A 13,167-nucleotide genomic window follows, 5' to 3' on the forward strand; every position below is an offset into this window, starting at 1 on the left:
TAACGTCTATATATAGTTACACCATGAGAGCAGTCCCTCACAAACCTTTCGTGAAGCTAAACAACAAACTACTTTTTCGTCATGAACATGTGGCTAAATAAACTGTGGCAATATTGTATCAATTCATGTATAAATACATATAATATTTGCTTTCTTCACTGCTAGTAGATACAGATAATTGCACATCTCCACTACCAAAACAAGGGGAAATACAGAATTACTGCATATTCGAAATACAGGGCAAGTGCCAAACAGTATGGCAGTTTCAGTTAACCATAAACCGACATGACACTCGTTGTAGTTTACATCTGTCATTCGACTACAGTTCATAGTGCGAAAGTTGTGCCAAGAAAAGTGCAAAAGGTGCTTGACAACAGTACTTGTGATAAAAGTAAATACGAGCCAACTATTTCTTCATAGTTGATTCACTTACTAAAATAATAAAATATCAATGGATGGCTGGACGGATGTGTAAAGTGCAAATGCGAAATACAATATATATATACGCATAAATATGTTATGCCAGATATCTGAGACCTTAAGTCATTTCATTTCCCATATATATCATTAATTTCTGTAGCAATTTTACCTTTCAACTTATTGTTCAAAAAACAGCAGTGCAAGTAAGCATATTGGAGATGGACAAATTAAAGACATCAAATTCCGGTATACTACATCTCCCCCAAATTGAACAATATTCATTAATACAACTCTATAGACTCAACCAATAATCGCCAGATCAAAAACCTCACCGACACCGAATAAAACCAGTAAAAACAGCTAAAACACGGTAAAAATAAGGGTAAAATCCAGCAAAAAATTAGTTACGCTAAAAAGATGCATATTCTATAAAACCTAATTTCATGTGAATAGCAGCGATATAAAACAACGGATAGATGCAGTGCTTTAACCGGGGGATCTCCACATAACTTATACATGCTTAATAAAGACTTGCTAAAAAATAACGATGTTATAAACAATGTTATAAAAAGTTATAAAACGTTATAAAGGTCCTCTCCAGTATTTAGGCCATTTAGTATCTTAGTATCCACTTGTAAAATGTATTGACTTTCCAGCTGTCGCAACTTTCTTTCCCTGCTACCCCCTCTTAATAACCTGGGGACTGCATCTATTACAAAATAACATAGATCATTTAAGTTATTTTGATGTACAAGTTTAAAATGCAGAGCAACCGGATAACTGGGATCTGAATTTACAATCGCACGTACATGTTGTAAAATGTGATAAAAAACTTGAAGTTTAGTACTGCCTACGTACTGAAGGTGGCATGTACATTCCAGTACATGTACCTCATGGTCGGTTTTACAGGTAAACAACCCCTTAATTTTGCATGGGGTTTGTGCGAATGCATCGATTTATTCCTGTTTATTGATCCCAAACTTGCATGCACTGCAGGAGCTACATTTGTAGAACCCTGTCCTGTTAGAAAGCCAGTGTCCTGTGGTACATACTTCCGGACTAGTTTTAACAAGAGCATCCCTCATAGAGGGTGCCCTTCTAAAAGTGATAGCTGGCATTTCTTCCAATATTGGGGACGAGAGTAATATCAGTTTTCAATATAGGCCAGTTTTTATTTATAATATTTCTAACTTGTTTCTCGTGGCAACTATTGTAGCTATTAATCGAACCGCACTATCCTCATTGTGCGGATTACTCTTTCTCCCTGTTACTGATTTACTGGTATTTTTCGGCAGGACAGTTTCACAACCGGTGTTGTGCACTTTAGTTAAAGCTATTTGCAGGTCTTTTGTTTTATATCCGTGAGTCTGAAACCTTTGTACAGAGTCTGCTAGGCATTGTGTAAGGTCAGTATTATTGCTGGATATTCTTTTGATTCTTAAAAACTCCATATGGGATGCTTTTAATGAGGTGTCTGGGGTGAAAGCTGCTAGCATGAAGCGTTGAATTGCCAGCAGTTACCTTTCTATGAAGGTTAGTTTGGATGGTATTATCATCAATATAGACTTCAACATCTAGGAACTCAACCTTTTCATTGCTTATAGTGAATTCAAGATTCAAGTTGTTGACATTGATAGCATTGACAAAATGCTGTGCCAATTCTTTTGATTCATGCCAGATTATGCACACATCGTCTATAAATTGCCACCATTTAATAACATGGGTGGCAAACTGCTCCCCGTGGGCATGACCGAGGACATGTCTCTCCCACCAGCCAACCTGCAAACACACATAGCTGGGTGTGAAACATGCCCCCATGGCCATCCCACGCAGTTGCTGATACACCTCCCTGTTAAATAAGAAAAAGTTATTCTGCAAACACATTTCAATCATTTTGTTATGTTGGTTGAATTGCACACTCCTACTGGATACAAATTACTGTACCGCATGTTAACCATCACAGTGGTTAATGCTGGTGTAGAGGGAGCATATATCCATGACTATAAAATGATATTCCTCATTCCAAGTAACTTCTCTAAGTTTGCTGAGGAAGTGGCCTGTGTCCTTAATATAAGATGGGAGATTTCCCACATATTCATGTAAATAAAAATCCACATATTTGGACATGGCTTCAAGAAGGCTTTTTGTGCTGAAATAATTGGTCATGCAGGCACTGGAAATGTTTGTTTATGGTGTATGCACCTTTGGAATGAAGTATAGTGTTGGGGGTAGTTGGATGATCATTCCTAAGGGAATTATGCTCATGTTTACTGATCTATATAAATATATATCTATATATCTATATATACATATATATATATATATATTCGCTGAAAAAACCATTGGTTTCAGCGGTGTTATAGTTAGATATTAGCATTAAAAAAAACTTTTAAATTCACTAAAAAAAACAAAAGTTTCAGGCACGTTATAGTTAGAAATTAGCATTTAAAAAATCGTATATATTCACTGAAAAAACCATAGGTTTCAGGGGTGTTGAAGTTAGCTGGACATTTCACTCGTACAAAACCATAGAAATTCCTCTGTTATAGTTAGTTCTGCTTACTATAACTCGAGCCCCTGCAATGCACTGCTGATGACGTCACATATTACATCACTCATGACATGGTCAGTGACATCACTGGGTACCCCTGTGATTAGCATGACCTCCTCTGCAAGGCCCTAGTACATAATAGGGTGGAGGGATTAAAACTACCTCTTAAAATGCGCTACAGGGTGGGTTTGCACAATGGTGAAGAGAGGGGGTGCCTGAAGTGACTTGTGCAAACACGTCCTGTGGCCGTTTTAAGTTGGGAAATTAAGTCCCCTTGAATCCTGACATGTCACCTCAGGTCCCGCCCCCTCCCTTCACCACTGTGCAAATGCGCCCCGTGGGGAATTTTAAGTTGGAGGATTAATTCCCCTTGAATACTAAGGGTCCCTGGGGGCCGACTAGCCTACCAGTTACCTCTATTATGCGCCAGAGAGCTGCGTGGCAGAGAGCTCTCTGCAACGCAGCTCTGTGGTGCTTACCGGAGGTACCTGGTGGGCAGGTTGGCCCTCAGGGACCCTCATGATTGAAAAGGAATTAATTCCCCTACTCAAAACGCGCCACAGGGCCTCTTTGCACACATGCCACCTCAGGTCCCGACCCCACCTTTCACCACTGGGCAAACGTACCCCGTGGTGCGTTTTAAGCTGGGGAATTTATTCCTCTTCAATCATGAGGGTCCCTCGGGGCCGACTTGCCCACCAGGTACCTCCAGTAAGTGCCACAGAGCTGCGTTGCAGAGAGGTGTAAAAAGGGGCTTGGCCTCAGACCAACTCTCGGCAACGCAGCCCTGTGACGCTAACTGGAGGTACCTGGTGGGCTAGTTAGTCTCCAGGGACCCTCAGGATTGTAGGGGAAATAACTTCCCATCTTAAAATGCGCCACAGGGCGCATTTGCACAGTGTTGGTGAGAGGGGACGGGGCCTATAGCGCGTTTTTCTTTTCTTTTTTAGAAGGGTACTGTGTGGCCCCCCTTCCTTTCCTGTTTTTTAGGCCCTGGGGACCCCATCCCCGAGGGCCTGACCCCTATTTTTTTTTTTTTATATCGGGAGGGGAGCTGCGTGGCCCTCCTCCTGAGGCTTCGTTTAGCCCTGGGGACCCCATCCCCCGGGGTAGGCCCTCTCAGTTGGGGACCGTGGAGGGGTCCCCAATGCCCCCAAGGTCCCGCCGGCTCCCCGCGTCCTGTGTGAACTGGCATTGCTTTTCCACATGGGGAGCTGCTGACATGCAGCTCCCTGTGTAGAAAAGCAATGTGGTTTGGATTTTAAAACCCAAACCACAGTATGCTATGACAGGGCAGGAGCCACACGGATCCCGCCCTGTCATAGCAAACTGCAGTGTCCTGGGTGTGTGCACCCTGGGACACTGCAAGGAGCCAGCCCTGGGGGCTGGTGGTCCCCAGGGCCATCACAGGCTTCATGAGGGGGGCACCCTCATAATGTTTGCACATGCCCTGGGAGGTGGTGGTCCCGGGCCTCGGGGGTCCATAACAGACCCCGGCATTTCAATATTAGTGCCCCGGGGAGGTAGCGGTCCCCGGGGCATGTGAGTAGGGCTCGAGCACCCCAAAACAGGTATATATTAGTTTTTTTTTAAAGCCCCGGGGGTGGCGGTGCCCCTGGCAGCGTGGGAGCTGTGTCCCCGCAAAATATTCAATAAAATCCCGGTGTGGCGGTCCCCGGGGCTTGGAGGTCCTTGGAGGCCCCACCCATTAACCCCTTCCATGCTCATGACGAGCTGGGCTCGTCATGCAGTAGCCTCCTCGCACGCTCATGACGAGCCCAGCTCGTCATAAACCAATGAGGATCACGAAATCCCAGCGCAGCAGGGGAATTCCCATAGCATCCAAGAGGTTAAAAAAAAAGCCCCGGGGAGTGGCAGTCCCCAGGGCTGCAGGGGTGCTGAGTGCCTCCCTCAACTCATTAACCAAGCACGGGGAGGTGGCGGTCCCTCGGGCAGCATGGGGGGGATTGGAGACCACTTTTTTTTCTCTGCCCCCGGGACCTGACCCACCCGGGAGCTATATAAAACTTTTTTTTTAAATGTTGGCATAAAATTTGTGCCGGGTGCGCGAATCTTGCCACTTTTTTGGTTTTTTTATGCTTTTTTGGGCTCTGCGGGTCATTGTGGGACCCCCAGAGCAGACCTAGGGGGTCAGGGTGTTTCTACCTTGCCCCCTTATCTTGTTTTTACATCTGTTTCCCTGTTTTCTTGTGCCTCGGTTACCGAGGCACAAGATGGCTGCCAACACTTCCTGGTTTGAAGTGTTGACAGCCAATTAGCAGGAAGCTCTTGATCAGCAGGGTGCGTGGATCCTCCGTGTCTCGATATTTTTTTTTACATTTTCTCAACAACTATTGAACGAATTTACACCATTTAAGAAAGAGAGTGCTTTCTGAGCCAAGCACTACCTTTCTGCAAAATTTGGCCTAATCCGTCCAGCATTTTCAGCTGTAGCTGTGTCTAAAGTTTCCTAAGGGAAATTCATTTTTTCACCTCTTTTTCTTGAATTTCCCAGGAACTTCTGAACAGATTTACAGCATTTAAAAAAAAAAGTTCTTTCTGAAATAAGGGGGCTACCGTTTTGCCACATTTAGTGTAATTCCGTTCGTCTGTTTGGGGTGTAGCCTCGTCTAAAGTTTCCTGTGGGAATTAACACGGAGAAAACACATTTTGGGACCCCCCTTTTTTCTCACCCCCCGCATTCCGAATCACCCTGAAACAAGATAGTAGCTAACCGGAGCGCCCCACGAGTTTTGAAAATATCGCGGAGATTCGTCAACCGGCGCCAGAGGTATTGGGAAAAGAAAAGCATTTTTTTCCTATGGATAATTGGTCCTAATTAGGCCTGGGCATAGTTTGCGTAGCAGCACCACACGTAGCTTCACGTAGTATACTTTGAACTTCACGTAGTACACGTAGTCTGCGTAGCGTAGCTGATGACAGTGTGTACTTGTCTGCACTGTGAAAAAATTGCAAAACAATTGCAAATAGCATCCTGTACAGTGCCAGTTATGATAACTTAAGTATCTCTATCTTTAAATGTTAAAGTGCTTATAGTACTTTCACAAAGGTGACACTGAAAAATTAGCAAGCAGTGAGAGAGGTGATGATTTTGGTATCCTCCCTAACCCAGGGGGAGTACCAAACAGATGCCTTGAAAACAAAAAAGCACATTTCATTGAATGATTTGGTGGTGGTCCCATCCTCTTTGGACCACCCCAAACACAGTTATTAGCAAAACAACATTCCGAACCAAAGGCCCTGCAAAGCATTATGGGATGAGATTAGCAGTGGGCAGTGAATATTATATAGCATCCAATATCAAAATATTTCTACAAAGAGCTTCAGTTCAACTGGTAGTTACTAGATGTCCCTCACGAGTCAAATGCAAATGTTTGATGAAAGGGTTTCAATGGTTTTGCATTTGACTCATGAGGAACATCTAGTAACGACTAGTGGAACTGCAGCTTGATGTAAGAATAATTTCCATGCTTTGCATTTGACTCGTGAGGGGCATCTAGTAACGACTAGATGTAGTAACGACTTTGCAGGGCCTTTGGTCGGGATAGTTTTTTTGCCAATAACTGTGCTTGGGTTGGTCCTATGAGGATGGGACCACCACTGAAGTTCAACAAAATATGCTTTTTGTGTATGCTCTTTATGTTCAAGGCATCTGCTTGGTCCTCCCCCTAGGTTAGGGGGGACCCCAAAATCATCAACTCTCTCATTGCCTAATGTTTTCATTGTAAAAGTTCACTTTTGTGAATTGGTTATTTGCTTTTAAGCATGTAAAACTGCTTCTTCAAAGCATCTGAGGATGTTGTTGATTTAGCTGCTTCACTACGTGATTAAGCACAGTTTTAGTACTGTACTACGTGCAATTTGTGGAGTGCGAATTAGAACAAACTTTGCATGCTCCGTTAACGTAGTGTAGTATTAAGCCCAGGGTAAGTCCTAACTATAACTACCTATTGGCAACCGCCAGTAGGTAATATATACATAAAAAATTATCTCCCCAATGTGCACCTTTTCTATATCAAGTGTTATGCTTGTGACACAACTGTGCTGGTAGTTACTATATTATATACCTTTTGACAATACCAGAGTAGGCAAAGACCACTTGGTTTTTTTAATAGAACATTTATTGCTGGATTCTCTAGACATATGCAGGAGTGTCCACCTTTTTGCAAAAAAGTCTTGTGGTGGGCTTTGTTGTGCATATAAAGAGACTGCACTGCTGCAGCATTCATTCCTATGTTGGGAGATGATTTCAAGTCAATTCTGAGAGGAGCTTAGCCCAGCTGATGTGCGTTTCCCTTTCGAGATAACACTCATTCATGGCCTTCTGTTAATTATAGCTTATAGCTTCTTGCTTTTAATAGGCCTTAGTGCAGTGTTAATAATATTATGTGTGGTTATCTTTCATGTGCTAAGTAGCTGGATAACACTGTTGCAAATAAATGAATATATATATATATATATATATATATATATATATATATATATATATATATAAATACACACACACATTACACACACACATATATATATTTTTCAATTATCCTGCTTGCAGCCCATACTCCACAGACTTGCAATTTTATTCAGTGCTTGAATGCCGCCATGACGCGTTTCGGGCTCGAAAGCCCTTGATCACATGACATGTCAAAGCCTTTTTCCCACATTTAAAGTGACAGTGCATTAGACGACATAAACAACAGACTTACTTTTCCTAAGTCTTTTTTTTAGCTGCGTAATGCTTTTTAAGTTTTTTCATTAAAAAAAATACCATAACCTTTATTTGTATATGTTATTTCACATTGATGATTTCATGATGATAACTTGATAACTGTTTGAATACAGGATAATAGTTTTACTTCTGGCTCACAAATATAATAAATATTTAGTATTTAAAAGCCAAAGCTATTGTTAGTTCTGGCCCATAAATATAATAAATACCTAAAAAGTCAAAAAATTAATTCAATGGTAAATTTTGTAAATATTTACAACTTTAAAACGAATGTATCACAATTTTCTCAAACGTATTTTCACACATATCCTATTATTGTACCCAAACAGTTAAAAACAGTTGTCTAAAACAGTGCATATAAACAGTGCTAAACATTTTTAATAAATATGAATTATAAAGTGCCTCAGTGCTATGTACAATTAACACCGTTATAGTGATGTAGTGCTTTTTGTGTTTTCAAAACAGAATCTTTTTGTATTTCTTTCAGTGGAGAAATGCTCAAGGGAATGGGCGTGATGTAAGAACCATAGATAGTCAACTTTATTTCATTCTAGATAATCCTATTTGTTATTGCATTTTTTAGGCAGTTTAACTATCAAATGTAAAACTGTAAAAATTGTTTATGCACTTATATTTTTACAGTAGTGACAGATATTGTTGCTGATATGTTCCCTCGGTTTGACCTATTAGAGCCATGTATATAAATCCTCAGTGGTGTTGAGGCCATTCGGACTCTTGCTGTCAAACTCTAAGATGTAATGAGTTTCCAGTTTTCTCAAATTTGCCTCTCTATTGCCACCTCATCTTAGGGAAGGTATAGTGTCCACAACAAAATATTTTAGATCTGATAATTGGTTGTTGTGGACTTCCCTGAAATGGCGGGCCACTGGATAGCTCGGGTCAATATTGGTAATGGCTCTCATGTGTTGAGGACTCTCCTATGGACTGGCAGTTTAATACTGCCAATGTACAAGTCTGACATTTTCTGAACCCTGTTTGTCCTGAAAGGCAATTCTTGCTAGTGACAATCTCAGGGCTACTCTTTACTAAATAATCACTAGTTGAGGTTGCCCTTCTGTACGTAATGATAGGATTTTTAGGGATTAATTTACCAATTGATGAATCATTACGTAGTATATGCCAGTTTTTCCTTATAATTCTGCATATGTCCTCTCTCTGATAGCTGTCTGTCAGAATGAGTCTAGGATTGCTAGCTTCTGCACTTGGCTTGAAACCAGATTGTAATTTGGTTTTGGACAAAAGGTCTTCCCTGCTTAGTTGGTTGGTTTTAGAAATCGCTGCATCTATGGTTGCGGAGGAATAACCTCTGGCTAAGAAGCGATCCTGGCAATCCTTTTGTGCCTGCATAAGATCTTCTTCTCTACTGCACAGCCCACGCATACGGAGCATTTCCCCATAAGGGATGCTATTTATTGTGTGCTTAGGATGGAAACTAGATGCGTGCAGAACAGTGTTTCCTGCCGTGGGTTTACGAAATACCCGTGTTTCCAAATGATTATTTGCAACCAGTACCTCCACATCTAGGAAATAGGCAGATTGATTACTGATGTTATAAGTAAAATGTAAATTTTTGTTCAAATTGGCAATGAAAGCTTCTGCACATGATATGTCGCCTCATCATATCAGAAACAGATCGTCTATATATCTGACCCATTTAATTACATGACTGGATAGTATCTCTTCATACATGGTGTTGACAATCATCTCTTCCCACCACGCCAAGTAGAGGCAGGTATAACTGGGGGAAAAACTTGCCCCCATAGTCACGCCTCTCACTTGTTGGTAAAATTGGGTCTGGAACAGGAAGTAGTAGTTGTTTAAACAAAATTCAGTTAAACTCACCAACTTCTTGTTATGATTGCGAAATTGGATAGGTCGCTTATCCAGAAAATGTTGTAGTGCTCTCAAACCATCCTTATGGTGTATGCTACATATATATATGTATATACACATATATATACACATCTATAAAGCACTTAAAAGGTAAAAACAATAATACTTACATATATTTACCTTTAAAACTTTCACAATGAACATGCCTTTACCAATCATGCCTTTAGAACCTTTAGTGGCTAAGCCTGTGTGGTAAAGGCATGCGGGGTTCCGACTGTGTGGTAAAGGCTGCCTACCGTCATATACAGGGACATGAAGTTGGTGCCCCTGTCTGACACCACCTTTTAAAGAAACCCACTTTGGTAAAGGTCCTCATCACGGACTTTGCAACTATAGGTACAGTGATGGCTCTCAGAGGGAAGGTTTCTGGGAAATGATGAGCATAGACCACCAAGACCAGGATAAACCTGTTGCCTAAGGCATGGTTTCTAACAGTCCTACAATATCAATGCCCACCCACTCAAAGGCTGTGCCAAAAACAGTCATGGGAGCTTTCAGCTTTTCCTCAGTCTTCCCACTAGCCTGGCTGGTAAGAGAAGACCTAGAGAATGCACCAGAGGCTGTCTTTATCTGTAGCCAATATTAGTGGGTGACAAGCCTGGCACAGGTTTTGCCGTGCTCCATATGCCAGGGGTCTCATGAGCCACCTCCAGTAGGAAAGCCCTGTAACATATGGGAACTATCATGAGTTGCCCCACAGGAGCCTTAGGATCACTCTACATGAAGACATTCTCCTAAAATATATGAGGTGATCTCCAGAGGTATCACCAGCTACTTGGGCTCCAGTTGCTGCCTCAGGTCCTCAAGAGTGAGGCACTCCACTGTGTTAATGCTAACACAGGATTTATAAAAGCGCACAAACACCCGGAGGTGTCTTGTGCCTTGCAAAATTATTTCCTGGTGGATCCACCTTCTACTTACCACCCAGCATAGCAAGTTCAGGCCGGTCACCAAGGGAAGCAATATCCTTCCCAGTAGGATCCGTGCGACCTCCTCCATCACCTCATTCACTTGTGCTGGGAGGCATGAGGATCATGGAGACTGCATATAAACCCAATTAATGTAATGCCATGGAATCCTAAACACACAACTCTATTACTCCATCAGTACTCCAATTATTTACCCACAACATATCTCTTATCATGTGATAGTTACTTACCAATGAACATAAGGACAGATGATCCAACAACCATTATCACAGTCTGAAGTGTATCTGTATAAATCACTGCAGTTAGACCACCTGCAATAAGACATGGATACATTCAGAACTTTAATACAATGAAAATTGAGGTTGCACCATCCAAATTAAATCTTTTATTCACATGCATATTTGTCTTATTTTTAGCCAGTGGCCTTCAGTGATATTTACATAATGAACCTCAGCTTGGAATAGGCAAAAGCAATGACAAAAATGGATTTCAATTTTCCATTCTGCACAGACATGAGACTACAAAGCTTTCCATGTTAAAAAGGAAAATAACATCCAAGTCATGCTTTGCCTTTAGGTTCTCACAGAAATGCATCTACAAAACAGTGTTCTGCTGCTCAGTTAGGCATATTATACTTTTAATTGGTTTAATGCATTATGGCTTTCCGATTGATTAGATAAGATATTGCAACATGTTTGAATCAGCCAATAAGCTCATAGGTAGAGCACAAATCATGTTAAGCAAAGGGACCAACAGAAATGAATATCCATTTGGTGCTTAATGTATGTGTTTGAACCCAATGCTGGCCAGGGTGAGGATGGTCCACCATAACCCTTATGCACTCCTTTTATATCCACACGTGTATCAATAACTCTTAAATTTGCCCTTGTCCTTTTAAACACCCAACACACTTCTACTTATCTGCACTATACAATTATCTCAGTGTCACGCTACAATCCCAAATTTCTATCTTGCCAGCTATAGATTTCCTATCACAGTAGTGCACATTCACCAACAGCATTGTACTACCATCCCTCACCATTACATTACTGCTTCCCCACGAACACAATTTCACCTCAAACAGCTACATTGCTATCTCCATAATCACACTACCACCACACACTTCTATCATCCATCATAACATAAGTAGCCAACCAACACCACACAGTCACCAACTAGCACTCCACTGCAAGAATACTGAAGGATCACAACCTCACATTGCCCTATGACCCACACAAACACCACTGTTGTTCTTAAAATACTACACTACAACTATAACATTTCCCTGTCACCACCTAGAACAATATCACTAGCCTTCTAGCATAACATTTTGAGTATGGCACTCTATATAAACCCACTTCCATGAACTGCTTCCTTCTTTGTATAAATTACAACATTTGAACTCTACACTTCCACTTCCCAAGACTTCACTACCACCACTATTACTGCTCTTCCCCCAGTCAAATCACAGCCAGTTATGACCACTACACAGCTAAAATCATACTAAAGCAAACACATTGGCACTTCACACCACCACTGTCCTCACACAACCTTTTACACTGCACTAACACAATTAACAATGTTATCCCTCTTCATACATCACACTAGAATTCCACAGCACTGATCTTCCACTCGCCTACCATATTATAGTTTCATAGCACTGCAAATGTACAGAACAGCCCAACCAAGCCACTCCTATTCTGCAAATCTCAACCATCACACTGCAAATTAACAGCCCCATACTACATCCTCAAAGACCCATTCTTCTGTGTTCCACCACAATACAACTCCCAGTGTTACTGCATTCCTTCCCACAGGACATCACCACTTTTCACCACAACATTACCACCCCAACTACCAACATCATCATTCATCCCTGTCACCGCTCTGCACAAACAAGCTGAAAGAATGCGCAATCATCTACATCATTGCACAACCTTCTCTACAGTGTCAATGTGATCTCATTTCACTGCACTAGTGCCTCACAGAACCACAATTCCACATCCCACCACCCTCATACCACTCACATTTAACACCACCTTCCAGCATTGCAATACCACCACTGAACAGCACATTATCACTGTCAGCATTCCAGCACCACACTATTACTCAGAAATACCACCTACAGAGTCACACTATCACTCTATGCTCATCACTACCATCCCACACACATATATTAGACATCACAGCAATGCACAAACACTTTTAGCACTTCACTACCACTAAATGTTCCTCACTAGCAACTGCTAATATGTGCCTCACTTCTCCATAATATTACCTTGTCCCACTTCACATGACGGCAACCACGGTGACTGGAGATTTTTCCCACATGAAGAACCACCATCACAGTACCAACCTAAGAGCACTCCACAATTACACAATCACGCTACCAACATCCCATCTGCACTAAGATTCTTACAATAGCCATCAGGCAGCCACATAATTACACTACAGCACCTCAGTACTGCCTCAAGCAATGAACTGGGGGTTTGTGAGAGAAGAAGGGGAGGGCGTCATGTAGTGGTAGAGGGTGACTGGGTTTAGAAAACACAAGAGCAGTCAAGCATCATTTAAACTCCCCCACATCACTACCGACCCCCCCTCCC

At 41.8% G+C, this 13,167-nt stretch overlaps 1 protein-coding gene across 1 annotated transcript in view; it reads right to left on the reverse strand.

Moving 5' to 3' along the window:
- LOC144799863 (sodium/glucose cotransporter 4-like) overlaps positions 1–13,167 on the reverse strand; it is an 807,114-nt gene that overhangs the window by 435,676 nt on the left and 358,271 nt on the right. The window contains exon 6 of the mRNA XM_078671455.1: positions 10,792–10,872. Coding sequence (XP_078527581.1) covers positions 10,792–10,872 — 81 coding nt within the window. The remainder of the gene's footprint in view (positions 1–10,791; positions 10,873–13,167) is intronic.

Source organism: Lissotriton helveticus, chromosome 1_2, assembly GCF_964261635.1.
Source record: "Lissotriton helveticus chromosome 1_2, aLisHel1.1, whole genome shotgun sequence".
Lineage (NCBI taxonomy): Eukaryota > Metazoa > Chordata > Amphibia > Caudata > Salamandridae > Lissotriton > Lissotriton helveticus.